Source organism: Scomber japonicus, chromosome 4 (genome assembly GCF_027409825.1).
Source record: "Scomber japonicus isolate fScoJap1 chromosome 4, fScoJap1.pri, whole genome shotgun sequence".
In the NCBI taxonomy this organism is placed as follows: domain Eukaryota; kingdom Metazoa; phylum Chordata; class Actinopteri; order Scombriformes; family Scombridae; genus Scomber; species Scomber japonicus.
In genome coordinates, this window is record NC_070581.1 from 19,471,023 (window position 1) to 19,488,897 (window position 17,875).

General features: G+C 39.7%; 1 protein-coding gene across 1 annotated transcript in view; it reads left to right on the forward strand.

Annotated features, from left to right (window-relative positions):
* Positions 1 to 17,875, forward strand: part of cacna2d3a (calcium channel, voltage-dependent, alpha 2/delta subunit 3a) — a 121,675-nt gene that overhangs the window by 21,242 nt on the left and 82,558 nt on the right. Inside the window, exon 3 of the mRNA XM_053317231.1 lies at positions 6,301 to 6,417. Coding sequence (XP_053173206.1) covers positions 6,301 to 6,417 — 117 coding nt within the window. The remainder of the gene's footprint in view (positions 1 to 6,300; positions 6,418 to 17,875) is intronic.

Here is a 17,875-nt window from a genome sequence, read left to right on the forward strand (position 1 = left end):
ATAACGTCATGCACTGGGCGAGCAAGCTCGTTAGCCACGGTTAGCGACCCACGAGTCTAGCGTGTTGTTGTTATTGTTATCATCAAGTGCGCGCCAGTAAACGTCCCATGCTGTGTTCATGCAGGCTCGGAAATGCTGAAGCCTACAAAACAAACATCAGTTATAAAAACTGATACCGATACTTCCCAATATTACATTTTTAAGTAAATATCGGCTGATAATATTGGAAGGCCAATATAATCGGACATCCCTAAATGTAATGAATGTCAGGCCAGCATCCAGACCAACCAGCAAACACAATCTTATAGCAAGTAGTTCAAAAGCATGTCATTCTTCTCAGTGGCATTTTATGTTGAAAAAATGGTGAGGAAATGACTACAAAGGCATGACCAGAAAATTACATGAATTTACAATTTGACTAGATAAAATATAGCAATGTGACTCTCAATACAAAAGCTGTTTTCAGGCTGAGGAATAGCAACAGGAGGAGGAGGGTGCCATTTGCCAGGGAACATGTGTTTTCAGTAAATGCAAGAGGTAGGTGAGCAAAAGATGACTGGAGGAAGAGTAGACACAAGGGTAGATGTCTGAATACTTAAATGCAAAAAATCACAACATTCACAGTTAAATGAAACAGTTAGGCAGCAGTGAGCTATACACCAAGCATTTGATTTACAATAAAATCCAACCCCAACCATTAAAAAAATGACCTAATAGAATCATATTACAAATACATACCACACTTAGATAAAAATAATTCTTTGACCCACCATTTCAAAGCTCACTTGATGAGAAAGGTGGCAAACTTTGGCAGTGGTGTAAAAACCTGTAGCTGCTAGTTATGTTGGCTCGGCTGAGCAAGTTGAACATTACCACACTGTATAGATGAATTCCACTGCTTTCATGTTTTGTAGTCTTCTCAAAAAGATGCTTGAGATCCTGAAAACCTTCTCTTGACCAGTGCCATCTCCTACAAAAGCAGGGTGATCAAAACTGTGCCTTCTTGGACAAGCTAACACCTAGCCATCTTTTCCTGGAGAGGCAATTCACATTAAATCTGCATTTTTATTTTTATTTATTTTTGCCTGCACTTTGGTTTCTGGTTTACAATGTCCCACAACTGGTGGGCACCAAGGTATTTAATCTCACACTTTCTTTTAAAAGACTATTACATTTTTGTTCTCACTTCTGCTCACTGCTAACTACAAGTGAACGACAAGTTACTAAACAAAAATAGCCAATAAAATAGCAGCGGGGCAACAGGCAATCAGCCCCCCTTGGCATCAAGTTTATACCATTTAGTTTTATTGCCAAAGGCTTTGGTCATGCTGTTGTGAGAGTGGGGCTAAACACACACAGTGGCTTCTATAGTCAAATGCAGTTAAAACACCCTATTAAAACGATTATATCAAACATTACATTTTACAAAAATAATAAATAAAGGCACCAAGCAAGTATTTTATGTCTTTACTTGATATGAAATACAAAGTAATTTATTTCTAATTTATTCAGTCTTACTGAAACCACTTTTTCCCCACCCAGTAGGTGTGACTTTTCCTCACTTTCCTCAAATGACCTATTGCCACTGATACCTCTGACACAGGGTGACTGCTCAGCAGAAGATCAGGCTCCAGGACTTTTGATGTACCTTTCAAGTGGCAAGGACCAAGGAGCTGTATTTTAATGAGCAAAATCTTGAAAGTCAATTACATAAAGCAACTCAATTTTAACATATAATTTGTTTATTGCATTAGAATAAGTCGGTTTTCTAGCCAGCCACACAAAATGTTTCTGAGGCAAGGAGATCAGAGCATACAAATGAGTACATACTGTAGCAACAACCCTGGATCGTTCTGCCTGTCTCAAAGACACTTCAGCTGGGCTCATCAACACAGATGCCTGAATCTGACTCCTTGGGTTGTCTTCTCATTCACTGCACCACTATCCTGCTGTTAAAGTTGGCACTGAAGCCCGTTACAGAAGCTTTGCTCTTCTCTCTCCTGGGAAATGGTGGTTCTGGATGTATGTCAGTTGGCTTTCCTGTGATGATGATGTGATGTGAAGAGGATAGCTTCAGGCTAATTGGGCCAGTTCTGCTCTGGTCAGCCTGACTGAACATTGTGCTGCAGACAGCCTGTGGTCAGCTGGACCCGCTTAGCCTCTCACAGACCACACAAACGTGATCACAAACATAAACAGTTCTGAAGTCTGTAATATCTGTCAGTTTTGGGTTTCAGTTTCATGGACAAGGATTTAGTGGAGCTGTAGACAAAAATAATTGGTTTCAATCGAAAAGACTTTGGAAATGTCTTTACAGAGAATAATCCTTATCTATGACTGCATCCATAAAGTCAGCCCATTCATTTTTATAATTATCAAGAAAGTGGGTGCAGTGCAGAAGAAGAGCAATGTGCAAGGAAAGCAAGGAGAAAATTGGTGAAGAAACCATTGGAGCCAGTTCAGGTTTGAGCCACCGCTGACCTGTCAGCTTTAACAGCCCACTACAGCCGGCCAGGAACCAGGATTGGCTTAAAACCTGTATTTTCTGTCCCTCTGACATACTGCGGTTGTCAGTCAGCCAGTGGGATTATCCCACTGCTTTTCATATGGTTGTGGTTGCTGTGATTTGGCTTCTGAGTCATGAGTCAGTCACTTTGATTTGCCACAGACAATGTTACTTGAGGCTGCAATTAATTAGCAGCACTGTTGGGTGAGGGACTAAAGTTTGTCAGAATATATGTAAAAGTTGAGATTGTGGTTATACAGAAAAGATTTGAAGATCTGTCTGTCTGTCTGTCTGTCTGTCTGTCTGTCTGTCTGTCTCCAATCTTTACCATATTGCTCCACGTGTCTTTAAATCTCTCTCCCAGCTCCCTGCTAAAACACGAGGTTAACCCCCCAACTTTTCATTATACTGTAAGTTGGACAGTTATCTCTTCTAAAAGTACCTTGATGAATCAGACCCTCTTTTCTCTAATCTCTGTAATTGCTATGAACCCCCCCCCTCTCTAACTTAGCTCTTATTTAAATTCTTTTCCAGGTAATTCTCTTACATGATCTCTATGGCATCACAGGAATATTCTGCCTTCAGACTCTGGCCTTTGCACTTGTTATAATTGGTTGCTTGTAATGAATTATGTAGTAATAAACTGATTTGAACTTAATCTGTTGCCTTGTGCAGTGTAAATCATTTAGCTTACTATTGACGCCATACTTTTTAAAACTCAATGCAAATTTAGTGATTTTATCATGCTGTCCTCCACGTGTGTCTACCTGCAACTCTTGAAATACAGATTACATTTCACACTACCCTCTGACCTCTCACTTCAGTATTATCTCTCCACACTCTCTGTTCATTCATCACCCTTAATGTCGCTCCACCTTCCCTTTCTTCCCCATCTAACCTGTCTTTGCATCGGCTGAATCTCTTTCCATGACACAGTGTTTGCTCTTGCTATCACAGTCTTTCTTATCTATCTCTCCCTGTTTCTTTTTGTTTCCCTTTATCACATTTTCCCTTTTTGATCTTTGTCTGGCTGTCTTTCTAATGGGATGGAGGAAATGCAAGGGTGCCCAGTTTGTCTTTGGCACAAAAGTAAACAAAGCAATATACCCATAATTCATAATTTTCTCAAAAGATAGCACTCTGAGCAGTGTCAACTGACAATGTCCTTTTTTGTGCTTGATTGTTTCCGTTAAGGACGTTTTAATTAATTGACATGCACAATACAATGACTTGTCTTAGTTGTTCACTCAAGCACAGAAGAACATTTTGCTCAGCCTCTCTGCCTTTACCTGCCACCAACCAAGAATTCACCATAGGCGTTGCTGATAAGGGACTAGGTAAGGCTATACTCCCCAAAATTGTCATGGAAATATTATACTGAAGCTTTTTGTGAATTATTTGGCTTGTTGATTGTTATTTGGATGCAATAGCTAACAGGGTATTTTGGTGAGGAAGAGCAAACATGCGAGAAAGACGGCTCAGAGACCAAATGGGAGAGACAGAAGCCTCTTGTTAATGATCATAACGACCAACACAAGCAGTAGTCTGACTGTTCCCTGAATTGTTTTGCCTGTCTTTGCCATTTGGTGCCAAGCGCAGCATGCATGGTTTATTCAGATGAAGCAGTGCAAATCGAGTTGTTGGTGTTGCTGTGCTGAGGAATAAATGTCTCAAAACCACATCTGCTTCTGGAGCAATGTCACTCCACTGGCACCTCAGTGATTTAATCAATAAGAGCAAAATTTAATTCTTTCAGCAAATGCACAGAAATAACAGCATAATGCTCATAATATGAATAAGGTATATTTAATCAAACACTCCCCAGCCAATAGATGGGTTTACACTTTATATTTACAACAAATATAACATTTAATGTGATGAATCTGAAAGCAGTAAAGTAGCCTGCATTGATTTATAAATTAATATGATCGATTCTGACAGTATCTTTTGTCCACAGATGCTTCATGAAAAGCACCTTCAGGTCATTAAATCCCTGCAGCCATCTGAAGGCAGCAGGACACATTTAATCTGCTGCCTCTATACACTTCAGACTGGTCAGTTAGAGCTCAGCATTCCGCCTGTCATGCCGGACACATCGGATTAACTAAACTCTTTAATCCTCTGGGTCATGAAACTTCTCTTTAACTTTGTTTGCAGTTTTTCAGCGCATCATTAATACTGTTGCATCACATTTTGCGTTATGATATGACAATGTTCCAAATGAGTGAGAGTGTTACATTGATATCATCATATAAACAGCTTCACCAAAGTATTTTTCATTATGTATTTATTTAATGAATTGTTAAAAAACAGTAATACATTATGTGTTGTGTCTTCACTTTGTGCTGCTCTCCATCCCCATCACTGACTTTTAGCATCTCCAAGTATGATTTCCTGGTGCCGCTTGTGGAATTCACCCATATCAAAAGTTTTCATATGAAGCAGAAAAATATTCTCCCTGTTTTGATGATGTCCTACCGTTTTTCAGATGATCGCCTAAATCCAAAAGCTGCTGCCTGAGTGTCTGATGCTGTACCCATTTCCCTCCTCCTACCGTGATCTCTCTCTCTTCACCCCACTCCTCATGTGTGTTGGTGCACAGGAACAGCTATATGAGCATGTGTCTAAGCAGTTTGGCATAACATTAGAGAGGGCATACCATTTGATATGGCGGTAATCTTCTGTTAAATCCCCCAAGAGTGAAACATAGCCGCCTCCAGCTTTGCGCAGATTTCAAAAATGGTTTTCTTTTCTTCTTCCTTTTTTTTTGTACAAGTGTTCTCCCTTGCTTAGATCATCTGCTTGTATGTGTGTGTGTGTGTGTGTGTGTGTGTGTGTGTGTGTGTGTGTGTGTGTGTGTGTGTGTGTGTGTGTGTGTGTGTGTGTGTGTGTGTGTGTGTGTGTGGCATGTATGGGTGGGGTATTAGCGAGACTTAATGTCACTGTCCCCAGTTAAGGCGCTGGTTATACTAAGAACCCAAGAGTTGGTTTATAGCAGAATAATGTGATTTAGTGTAGTACAGATACCAAGGGCAGTGGTGTGTCATCAATGCTTAATGTGTTTTTGGTAAAAACTTGAAGGTGGCTGATAATACTCTTGGCTGAGCTGAATAGTTTCGTTTATATGCAGATTAGTATGGAGAAGTAACTCTTACTAAGCTATATTCCACTTTTTAACCACTTATAATATATTCGTAGTACTTTGTAGAATAGTTGTGTGTTTATGATGTAACTCTGCTTTTCTATATTGTAATTTTATTCCTATTACATCTGTCTAATCTGTGTACACAGAGTTTATTGTGTGCCTGTTCATCCTGGAACAGGAATTCCCCCTCTGATGCTCTTCCTCAGTTTTCTCTAAGGGGAGATCATCCAATGCTCTACACAGCCCGTTGACACCAATTTGTGATTTTGGTTTATATAAATAATGTGACTTGACTTGGTATTTATGTATGTAGAGTTTGTAGAATTCTGTTTTTATAGTTTGCCTCCAGAAAATCCCTACACATTATGAATGTTTTCACAACATAATTATAAGACATGTTTTAAGACATTAAACTCATGATTTAAGCAGTTATATGGCATGATTTTCACCTTGCTAGGGCTGAGAAATGTTATTTTTCAGATTTGAGCAAAACAATACTTGTTATATAATTTATATGGACACTGAACATCAGTGCACACTTGGAAATGAATCCCATAAACTATTACATACAGTTTTTAACAAAGTAAAATGTGCCTTTTTTTGTGAAGCAAGTGTAACCTGATAATATGGATGTGTGGTTTTCTTTCAGAAATACAAGGAGTTTGAGCGGGCAGTGCGGGTGCAGGAGATTGATGGGCTGCGGCTGGTAAAGAGGCTGGCAGAAGACATGGAGGAGATGTTCCACAAGAAAGCCCAGGCGATGAAGGTACTTGTTTCTACCTGAATCTTCATCCATCACACTACCCATAACCTTCCTTAGAATTAGTGTTCACATTATAAACACACTCATAAAAGAAATACAACATATAAGTATAAGAAAACGTAAAAACCAAACAAAAACAATTTAATTATGTTACGTATAATCTGTACATTACATATAACAAATGATTAACTATTTTGGGGGGAATTCTGTTATCAGAGAGGCTGGAATTGAAAAAGCAAAGGTACCAGACTGAGCTCAGTGAAGCCACTTTATTGGTATTGGATGTCTGAGGAAATGCGTAGTGTCACATTGCTACACTGAAACCAGACACATTATGTGTCTGGTGTGTGTGAGAGAGAGATATGTGAAAGAGAGGGTGTCAGGGTTGAGATGACAGACAGAGAGAGGCTATGATGCACTCATCGGTGTCTGTGTCACTTCATTGATCTGCTCAGTCTAAACATTACTATCTAAGAGGCCACTTTAGGACAAGGCCCTAAACCAAAACTAAATCCATTAATTTTTTTGTGTGTGGTTAGCCCATTTGGCCCATTGTGGATGTTGATCTGGCTGTATGTAATTGTCAGTGGTGTGTTTTGTTTTTAAAAGATTAGTGGACTGAAGCAGTACTACAGTAAAAAAGCACCAACTTTAATTGATACATACAGTAAGTACATTTCAGGTGGAATATTGGAATAATATGGAAATTGTACTTTTTAATCTACAACATTTATTTGACAACTGTAGTCACTAGTTATCTTGTAGGTTAAGCTTTTACATACAAAACATATAATCTGCATATCAAATATGCATAGTTATATTTAATGTAACATTAGAGTAGCATTCACATTAGACATAATGGTTCATGTGATAAAATATACTTAACTTTTGATACTTAACTCCATTTTGTTGACAATAGTTCAATGCAGGACTTTCACTCATAATGGTGTATTTTACATAGTGGTATTTTTATTATCTGTGTGTGTGAACAGGTCTGTGGAAGCGTGCACATTGTAACAGGTGCAGTTCAGGAAGTGTCCACAGTGGACTGCCTCTCTGGCTGCAGCTTTAGCTCCAGGTGATAGATCCTATCACGACAACATGGTGCTGTTAACAGAAATTGGATTTCTCTCTGAGAGCCTGGTCCAAGGATACAGGCTGAAAGGGGAATGAGGCAGAGAGAGAGCGGGCACAGATAGTGACAACCCATTTCCATGCTTTAGCTTTGCTTGTACCTGTGTTCCTTATTTTTACATATGATACCTTGCCTGCTTGGACTGCGTGACCATGACTGTTTCACAGTGCTTCATCCACTTTGAAAGTGTTCACATCTCCATCCGTCCACATGCATAACAGTCTTAACTGAGCACACAGAGAAGAGGAAGTATTCATGCTAATATGAGTCATCTGACATTTCAAAAATATGACTCCTACTCTTACACAATAATTGCTGGCACGGAAGCAAGGTTCTAATTGAATATTGGTACTGGTTATGTTGTTAGCTCCTGTAATAGAAAATGGAGGACTTAATCATTTTTCTAATAATAATGAACATTGTTTCAGAATTAAACCACTGCTATATGCTTTCCAAACCAAGATTAACTGTATTAATTTACGTAACTGTCATTTTCTCATTACAGAGAGACATGTCTCAACTGGCTGATAAACCTACTTGTTGACAAGAGTAATTTTCTTTGAGCTGCGAGATTAGATGTATTGAATCTAGTAACATAGTTATCTGAGTGCGCCATCTCATTGTGAGTGTGTTAAACCCCTGGAGATATGAGGACTCTGTTAGGTAATGGCTTCTCTAAAGCCGACTGCCCAGATGCTGGATGCCTGATAATTGTTCATCTCAGGGGGTTGTGTGTGCTTGTGTGTGTTTGTGTGTGTATCAAGCAAAGATGATGGGGGTTGATGAGAAGATGAGAGGGGATACTGGTCATTGGGTTGATGGAATTGCACTTCAGCAAAGACAGATGGAAGTTGTAGGACGAGGAGGAAGGCTAACTGCTAGAAAAGAAAAAAATGAAGATAATGGACGAGTGAAAGACAGGCGGCATGGACATGTCCATTGAGAATTTAACCCTTGTCCGCTGTTATCATGATTCCTCTTCACCTCCACCTTTCCCATTTTCTGACAGGTGGCCTTGTGATGAATTGTCAGTCTGAAACACACAATGGAAGTGTCCATAAATCCTTTTTGCTCTTCTTCTTCATCTTTCTCCAATTTCTCTCTGCCTTTATTACCAAAACTCATCTGTCTGGCTTGTGTGCACACCCACAGCTGTCCTTAAGCATTCCTCTCTCCTTTGTCTGTCTCTCCCCTCGCTGTGCCACCTCTTCCCATCTCTCTGCTTTTTGCTAAAGTATATGTGGCGCTTCAGCGATTCAATTTCCGTGCAGGCGCTCTGCCCTGTCCGTCAGCGTGGTTTTATCTCCCCGTCAACACGTCGATTCCCCCTCTTTATCGTTCGCCGCCACCTGCTGAGAGACAGCAGCCTCTGCTTCTGTAAAAGGGTGCACCTGTAAATGTGTGTGTATGGTAGTTGATGTCATTATTTTAAAGTGTGTTTAAGTGAAAGAAGGTTTTTGCTTTATTCTTGTTTGTTATGATAATTCTTTTGATTTGAAGAAAGGGAGATGATATAGTGAAACATGGTCATAGTATTCATAGTATTTAAGCTTCCTACAGGTGTGGTATTGTGTGTACATGTGTGAATGAGAGAGTATTTATGTGTATATAATTGCATTTAGACTTTTTGTTTGTATTCATGTCCCTAATCTCTCTCCATTATCATCTTCACATTATTGTGGTGGGCATAGCCTTCCCATTGTCTGACAGACACACACAAAAAAAACTTTAGGCAGGAGTAGTTGTGTTGTGTAGTTGTTTCAGCTAATTTAATTGTAGGTCCACTGCCATAGATTAGATAAAAAGGCCAATTAAACAATATTTCAAAGTCAACATGCTTGCAAGGATGTTGTGTGTGTTCTTTTGTGCAGCTTTTGTGTGTTAATCCATAGGCATGTGTTTATTCCTAGGCTCAGCAAGCATCTTAGCTTGCCATTGTTACTTTTTTAATTACTATTAACTTCATCAGTTCCTGAGTATGCGGGATATTATCACTATCTAGCAGACAACAGCTCCTCTCCTCTCCTCTCCTCTCCTCTCCGCTACCTATCTCTCCTCTCCTCTCTCTCCTCTTCTGAATAAAGCTTGTCCGCTGGCTGGAAATGGCCACAACAGCAGACGGTTAAAAACAGTGAACATGTTGTTATCGAAGTTGAAAGGCATGGAGCTATTGTAATGCCCTCTTTGAAGTCAAGCACGGCTGTGTTTCATGTGACAAATGCACTTCAAAGCAGAGTGGATACCTTGCTGCTAGGGCTGTTTCTCCTGTAATGGCATTTGGTCTCTGCTCTGTACCTGCTGATATCATTTACCTGTGGCAGCTACGCCTCTGTAGTCTTCAACATGATTACCAGTGTAGAGCAGAGGATGTCTACATGGGTGTATGTAAAAAATAAAAGGCATACACAGGACTTAAAATGAAATTTCTCTGCCAGCAAAACCTCATATGAACTTTAATTTCCATTTGCTGACATGCACAGTGAATTTAAAATAGAAATATGGCATTTCAACAAAACCATCCCCTGTAGTAGATGATTTGAATAAAGATGTGTTTTCTCTTATTAGCAGCAAAGCATTTAATGGGAAAAATCTTGTTAATTATAATTTTCTAGTTTTAGTTTTTGTCCTATCAACAACATTGTACCCGAGATGTTAATTGCTGAGAACATGAAAACATCGCTAAAAAAAGTCAGATGATAATACAGGTTTTGAACAAACCTCTAGGGTTAACGTAAATGTAAACATCCACATGACAATTAATAAACTTAACATCCTGTTTCAAATTTGGCCTGCTGTATCTCCCAGAGTAGTATGACAGGCATGTTTTTCCTGTACAATAAAACTTTTGATTTCACCTCCTAATAAAGTGGCTTGGAAATAAGATCCAAGTTATAAAGAATTTACCACAATAGAGCTGCAACTATTTATCAAAATCTATTTGTTGACTGACAAAATTATTCGGCAGCTATTTTGATAATTAATTAATTCATTCAGATGTTTTTCAAGCAAAAATACCCCAAATTCTCTAATTCTGCCCTCTTAAATGTGGGAATTTACTTATTTTCTACAACATATATAACAATTAACAGAGTATCTTATAGTTCTGGGCTGTTGGTTGGACAAAACAAACAAATCAAAGACATCCCTGTTCTCTCTAACAAAATGGTAAATAGCCTGTTCCATCTTTTTACATTTCACAGACTTGCTTTTTCAGTATTTGACCTGATAAGTTATCTCCCCTAAAAACATTTTAGAATTTTTTTTTTTATTCCTCATAGCACACATATGAGAGCTAAAGTAGCTTATTGCTGATTTTGCCAGTTTAACTGTTGTATAGTTCTGACAGGGATTATAATGGTGTGGTCCAGCCCTGCAGGCTTGTCTTGCCCTTTTCGCCTGTCTGTCCTCCTCCCTGACACACAACACTGCCACGCTGAGCTCATATCACTGCTCTCCTCATTTCCTTCATTTCATTAGTTGTCCTCATTTTCAGATCATTGTGTCATGCCTATCTCTTTTCCTCTCTCAGTGCATGTGTGTAAATGTCTGTGGAGAGTGATGGCCAGTAATGACAAGGCAGAGCCAGCCAGTAGATGTCAGGACAGAGACAATCGCTTCCTTCTCCTTTTCTCTGGTTGTTTTTCTGTCACCACGAACTGGAGGGATGGAATTGTTTTCTAGAATGATGAAATGAGGATGTCGGAAAGAAGGATGGGAAAAGTAAATGTCAAGAAAAAATGTTCAGTCACAAGTTCAGTCTAAGCATTAAATGAAGGTGGAGAAAGTTTAAGGAATGGGGAAATACACAGCAAAAACAGAGGGATGGCAGGGCTGTGTTAGACACCTCATATTCCCTTTCAGTCAGCAGAACTGCTGAGAACTTGTCAAGTATTGATTATTGTGACCTGAAGTTACAAAGCACACTACTCCCCCCCCTTTATCTGTCCTTCCTTCTCTCTTTCACTTGTATATGTCTCTCTACCATGCCCCCTCTTGGCTTGTACCCAATCTAAATGTGCAGAACAGAGGAAGCAAAGTGTCACAGTGCACTTTTCCATATTGTTGATGCTGCAACTTGCCTCTGGCTGGTTTGACAATATTAATTGCCGTCCCCAGTGCTATTGATGGGCTGACCTGAGCCGATTCAGCTCAGCCAAGCTCAGGCCTCGAAGGATCAGGCCCCTGGCAGAACCAAGACCCGCAGGACCTGCCCTGATCCAGTAGGCCAAGGCTTAGTTTGCATTTCTTCTTACAGCTGAGGAACACATCTTTACATCTGGACAAGCAGGAGCCTGCCAAGCTATTCAAGTGCAATAACTTGCTGTACTTTATTCACATAAGGTCACGTCAACATTGTTGGTAGGATAGGGACTAACAAATGGGGTCTTTGGGGACCCCAAGAATAAACTACTGTAAGAAACCACCAACATAGCAACATTTATATCAAAACCTATTTCTCCTCAAAACATTATTAGTTATGTAATTGATGTCATCTGAAAAAACAGGTCCTTATCATTTTAGGAAAGTTAAATAGTAAATTGTGTAAAATGAAAATGAAGTATCTTGACAGAGCACATGAGGAAATTTGTGTCTGCTGCATCTATGTCTGTCTCCTTCAAAATTACTAACAGAGTGCCCCTACACCCCCTGATAATGTGTAATACTTAGGACTGATAGCAAACATGAACTCAATACATACCTCCATCTATTAAAACTGCATAGGCATCATTGAGTGCTTTTGCCTAGGGTCCCGCAGGACCCTACCTTGATTTTTTAGCACTAAGTCAAACAGAAACAGAAAACTATTTTATTAACTCATTAGGAACTAATTAATTGACAGAGACAGAAAACAATTTTAAATGATAGAATAAAGAACCTGTGAGATATGACAAAAAATATACCTCTGGGGTCTGCAATTACTCCAGTCAGTGGGATTAGGGTTAAAACATATTTAGATGTGAGGAAAAGTGCCAAAGCTACTATTAGTGTCGCTTTAGGTTTAGACACAGTTTTTCTTGATTAATTTGGGTTGTTGAGTTATTTATTGAAAAATAGCTCCTTGAGGCAAAATGTTCAGATCTCTTCAACAAATTGTAACTCCAAAAGGTGATTATACAGAAAAAAATAAAGTTGAACTTAAAACCCAAAGTACAAACACATGCTGAGCCAACAGCATGCAGCACCTCTGGGAGTCATTGACTGTCGTCTTGTTCTCTGCATCCTCAGTAGAACTTTTAGAATCAGGCCACTGCCCTCCCCTCCTCTTGGTGGAGAGAATGTGCCAAGGCGAGGCTTAATGTACTGCTCAAACTTTCGCTACCAGTCAATAATGTATGTGACTCCCCCGTCTACCCCACTTCTGCTTCTCTGACTGCGGCAGTTAGCATAGCTCAGCTATATATGACAGCCTTAGCTAACTTTCACGGCTTTAGTGTTGCATTCATAATGGATAGGCATTTGTTAAGGTCAGTGCTTTCAACCATCAGGAAATCTACCACACAGCAAGCGTAGCATAAGAACAATAAGCCAATCAAGTTGACAGCTAAATGAGGGGGATCGTTTATGAACTTTTGAAAGTGTAAACAAGCTGAATCCTTTGTCAGGCAAATCATAATCACAGGATGACAGATAATGAAAGGGGGTAGATGAGTGCAAATGTCAGTGTGTGTATGTGAATTTGTGTGTGAATGGGTGAATGTTGGCATGTAGTGTAAAGTACTTTGAGTGGTCTGAAGACTAGAAAAAATGTAAATGCATTCAACTTACACTAGGGAACTGGGGTAGCATTAGGGAGTTTTTCAGGTTCAAAACTTCAGTCCAAACTGGTCAGAATCAAGAGTGGACCCGGTCCTGATTGATTTTGCATTTTTAACATGACATATGAGTCTAATTCTAAGTAGATGTTCACATTGTTATACATTCAAAGTTCAAGATCAAAGTACTTTATTGTCATTGCTACAAGAACAATGAGACCGCACAGCATCTCTTGAAAATCTAATTGTAATTTTTTATTCCTCTCTCTGTGGGTCTGAGATAACATACTGGGACAAACCAGGAGACATTGTAGTGTGTTGTGTTGTTTTTAGATTGGTTGTCCTTTCTTATTTTTTTTTCTGCGGTATGAAGTGGTGCTACGGTTTGTTTGACACTAACCCTCGGACCACCAATCATCAAACTGCGCCCCCCCCCCCAAACATTTTTGTCACCAGCCACCACTGGGAGGGAGAACAATAGAATAAGAGAATACATCTTGTCATGGCTGAAATAAATGCCATTCCTCAGACTTTTCCTTTTGTTAGGATACAGTAACTTATCTTGATGCTAATTTCACCCTCGTATGTGTAGCCTATTTTCTTTGCTCAAAAAATATCATAGAAAGTGCTGGCAAGGCAGGGTGGCTAGATGTCAACACAGCATATTTGTTCTGTGTTCTGATTTAAGGAATAAAAACAAAACATTGGCAAATAAAATGAATGTGAGAGAATTAAAAAAAATGGAGCATGACTCGGCCGAGACCAGTCAGGTCGAGTCTAATCAGGTTTGTGCTGAAAATCAAAGCTCTGTGAATACAAGAGACCGGCAGAAGCACATCAGGGATCTGCAATCAGGTGGAGATGCCAGACTCATCCTCTAGCACAACCAAATCTAATACAGTTACCACAGCAAGTCTTGTTAGCTCTGTGTGTTCAGTCTTTACCCTGTCAACTACAGTGAAGGCTTGTGAATGTGTAAGTTTGAGTGTGTGACAACAGGGCCTGCCTCTCTCACTGTGTCACTTTAATTACTGCTGTCATTTCGTAGCAAGCCCGAGTCTCGACAGAATGATTTGAGAAGAAAAATCATTTCCTCTCTCTTTTTAAACTGCATCATACACTTTGGCAGGACCACCTATTGACAGAAAAGACATGGCAGGCTGATTTGAATATATGCGAGACACACACAAACACAGGCACCACACACAGTTGCGTGTGCCTTGAGCAACACGACGTGCACTCAAAGACATACACACCACCTGGAGTGCTCATCCTGGTGACATGGTGGAATTGAAATTCACAGGAGTGAGTAGAACCTACTTATCTCTAATCTGTTTTTCCAATTGAAAAACTCCCTACCACTATGGAAGTTATTTTTTCTCCAGAGCTTTAACTCCCATCTTCTTGCATGGTAAGTTACGCTACATGAATAATGTGCCAGAATAGATTATACGCAGGTGGGATTCAAGAGTTTAAATGTTTTGTAGAGTGCAGCAGAAATGAAATTATCATTGGCCGTGTAGTATATCTGAATGTATTCCACAGGATGATGCTGTGTAACAGGGCACACCCACCAAGAGATTCATGTGTAGCAGCGGGTGCTCTGCTGCCAGCCCGAGAGGGGGTGGGTCGTTCAGGCAGTGCTGCAGATATCATGTTCGGATGTTGCCAGTATTAAGTTTTTAGTTGTTTGGTAGGTCAACCATAAACTTAACAAGGATAATAAAATATACAAGTTTTTGTTTCCACTATATATTATTTGTAAAAAAAAATGTGCCCAGTCTATATTTCTTTCATTAAAAAAAAGAAAAAAAAATCTATTTTACTTTCAAAATCATGTTGTGGCGGAGTAGTAGTATAGACAACAAACAAACAATGATGAATTGTAAGCTACGGGAAACCAGAGACTGTGGTGATCAATTTCACTTCCATTGCAAATATAGAATGGAACAGATGTTTGCCAGGAACTTCAATACAGCGGTTGCTGAGGGAAGAAAATCCAATCCTCATCTGTAATTGGTTGCTGCTTCAGCGGCGTTGCTGCTAATTTGCATAAAGTTAAACTCTGTGTAAGCCACCCCCTCCACTGCAACTTTGAGACTCTTTAGAGATTTAGAGTTCCACTTTACAAATGTAGCAGGACCAGAAACTCCTTTGTCCCCAGAGTGATAACCCTGCTAAATTTGCACAATACTGATTCACAGTCTTAATTTCTGTCTTTAGTGGTTTTAATTCAGCCAGACTTGATTGTTGTCTGTGATTTGTCTGTCTTGTTTTTTACATGTGATTATGTTATGTTTTTGATAATCAAGTTTCCCTTAGGGGACAATAAAACAATAAAAGCAACTGAACTGAACTGAACTGAACACTGCTCGTTGCTGCCAAAGCATCTTTTGTGGCCAGCTTTCATTGGAAATGAATGATTGCCAGCTTTTGTCACTTATGAACCTTTGGGTGTGAGTGCATAGTAATGATATAACATAATTATATAATACTTAAAGCTCTTTGTTGTTTTTTTGAGTACATATGAGATTAATAGACTGAGTCACAGATGGGTTTCTTTTACAATAGAGTAAAAAGTTTTACAATGTAACAACAACGTTTTCAGGCCATCCCAAAACTGTACATTGATAGATTCACACATACAGTATGCACTCTAATTCAATCTGATTTCATCACGTGCACAGTGAGTTGCATACTATCACATTTAGTGATTGACATTTACAAAAGTGACTGCAAGACAGAATAGGTCAAAGGGCTAATATCTGAACACGTGTCAACTGAGAAAAATATTATCACTCACATGTGTGCAGGCAAACACACACACACACACACACACACACACACACACACACACACACACACACACACACACACATACACCATCACCCACTCACATGTTGAAAATTGTCTTTCTATCGACACTGGCTTCACAGGCAGCGTCTGACATTTTGCCGGGAGTGTGAGGCTAAGCGTTCAGACCTTTAAAGAATGTTATTCTCTCATTCCTTTCTCATCCTCCCTTTATTCCACCGTCCTCATCTCTGTTCGTGTGCTTTGTTGTGGATTTTCTGGTAGATGCACCTGCATAAGGTTTTGTGGTGCCTCTTGATGCCCAAATGCGCACATGCCCTCACATAGTGTCTTGCTCAATTCTTTGGACTTCGCTCACAGCCTATCAGAGAGTAGGAGGGAAGCAGAGCAAATTTATACATTAATCGATAGCCGAACGGTACCAAGCAAAGAATGATATGCAATGCTATGCGATGGTCAGGTGTGTTGCTATGGTGAAGAAAATGATTGGCCTGGCTCTAGATTACAGTGTACGCTTCCCAAAACAGCCTGCCTGCACACAGCAGAAACACATCGCACACACACATCCCCCCCCCCCCCCACACACACACACGGCTCAGCTGAAATAAGCTGGCTGATTGCAGTAGTTTCTACGGGTAAAGCCATTTGAATGGAAATGTGAAATGGAAGTGCATCACCAAAACTCATAGACACCAGAGCCAGCTGTGAATGAGAGAAATTACTTGCTATGAGAACATACCATGCATATCACAGTTGGACGGAGAAAGAAGTGCTTGTGCGTGCGTGCGTGCGTGCGTGCGTGCGTGCGTGCGTGCGTGTGTGTGTGTGTGTGTGTGTGTGTGCTCGTGTGTGTGCTCGTGTGTGTGTGTGCTCGTCTGTGTGTGTGTTCGTCTGTGTGTGATCCCTCAGAGTCAGGTTGTTACTCAGGGCTCAGAACCATTACCCTTTACCTTTAGGCTGTATGCCAGCCATTATTACCTAAGACTTCTTTATGATATCCCACGCACAAGCACATTTGTTAATTAGCTGATTATTTGATAATTAAAATTTGAGTTTGTTTATTTGTATAAATAAATAAGATTATTAACAGCAAAATTAAAGGCTGTTTAAGAATATGCTTTAAAGGACTTTTAAGAACAAACAAATTTGAACCTGATGTGAATTGTAGTTTCATAAATTTGGCCCTGTATCTGGTTGAAAATTGATTTACAGATATTTAGCAAGAAAAAGATTGACAATTGTCTGGTTGAGTGAGGGTGAATCTGAGTTAGTTTAAAAATGAGATCTGTTGATTCCAATGATTTGGAATATTTATCTCCTTGAATTGTATCTTATATATAAAAGTGCATATTTGGAAATCATTTTCAGTCACTTAAACCTAACACACACTTACTGTTTGCACTCATAACCCTCACCTACTCCTTGTGTGTCTACATGCAAAAACTGCCACCTGAACAACAGAAAGACTGTACATCTTACATTTCTCCATGATTAAGTTTTATATTCATTATAGAATGATGACAGTGACATCATGTTTCCCTCCTTCTAACAAAATGCCATTTTCAAAAGATGATAGTTCCCATAAGAGTGAAAGAGAGAGAAAGAGAGAGCATAACATGACTTAAAGGTACACAGATACCCAAAACACCCTGCAGGCACACACAGCAGACAGTAGCAACAAGAGGGTGAAGATAGAGTGTGTGAGTGTGTGAGTGTGTGAGAGAGAGAGAGAGAGAGAGAGAGAGAGAGAGAGAGAGAG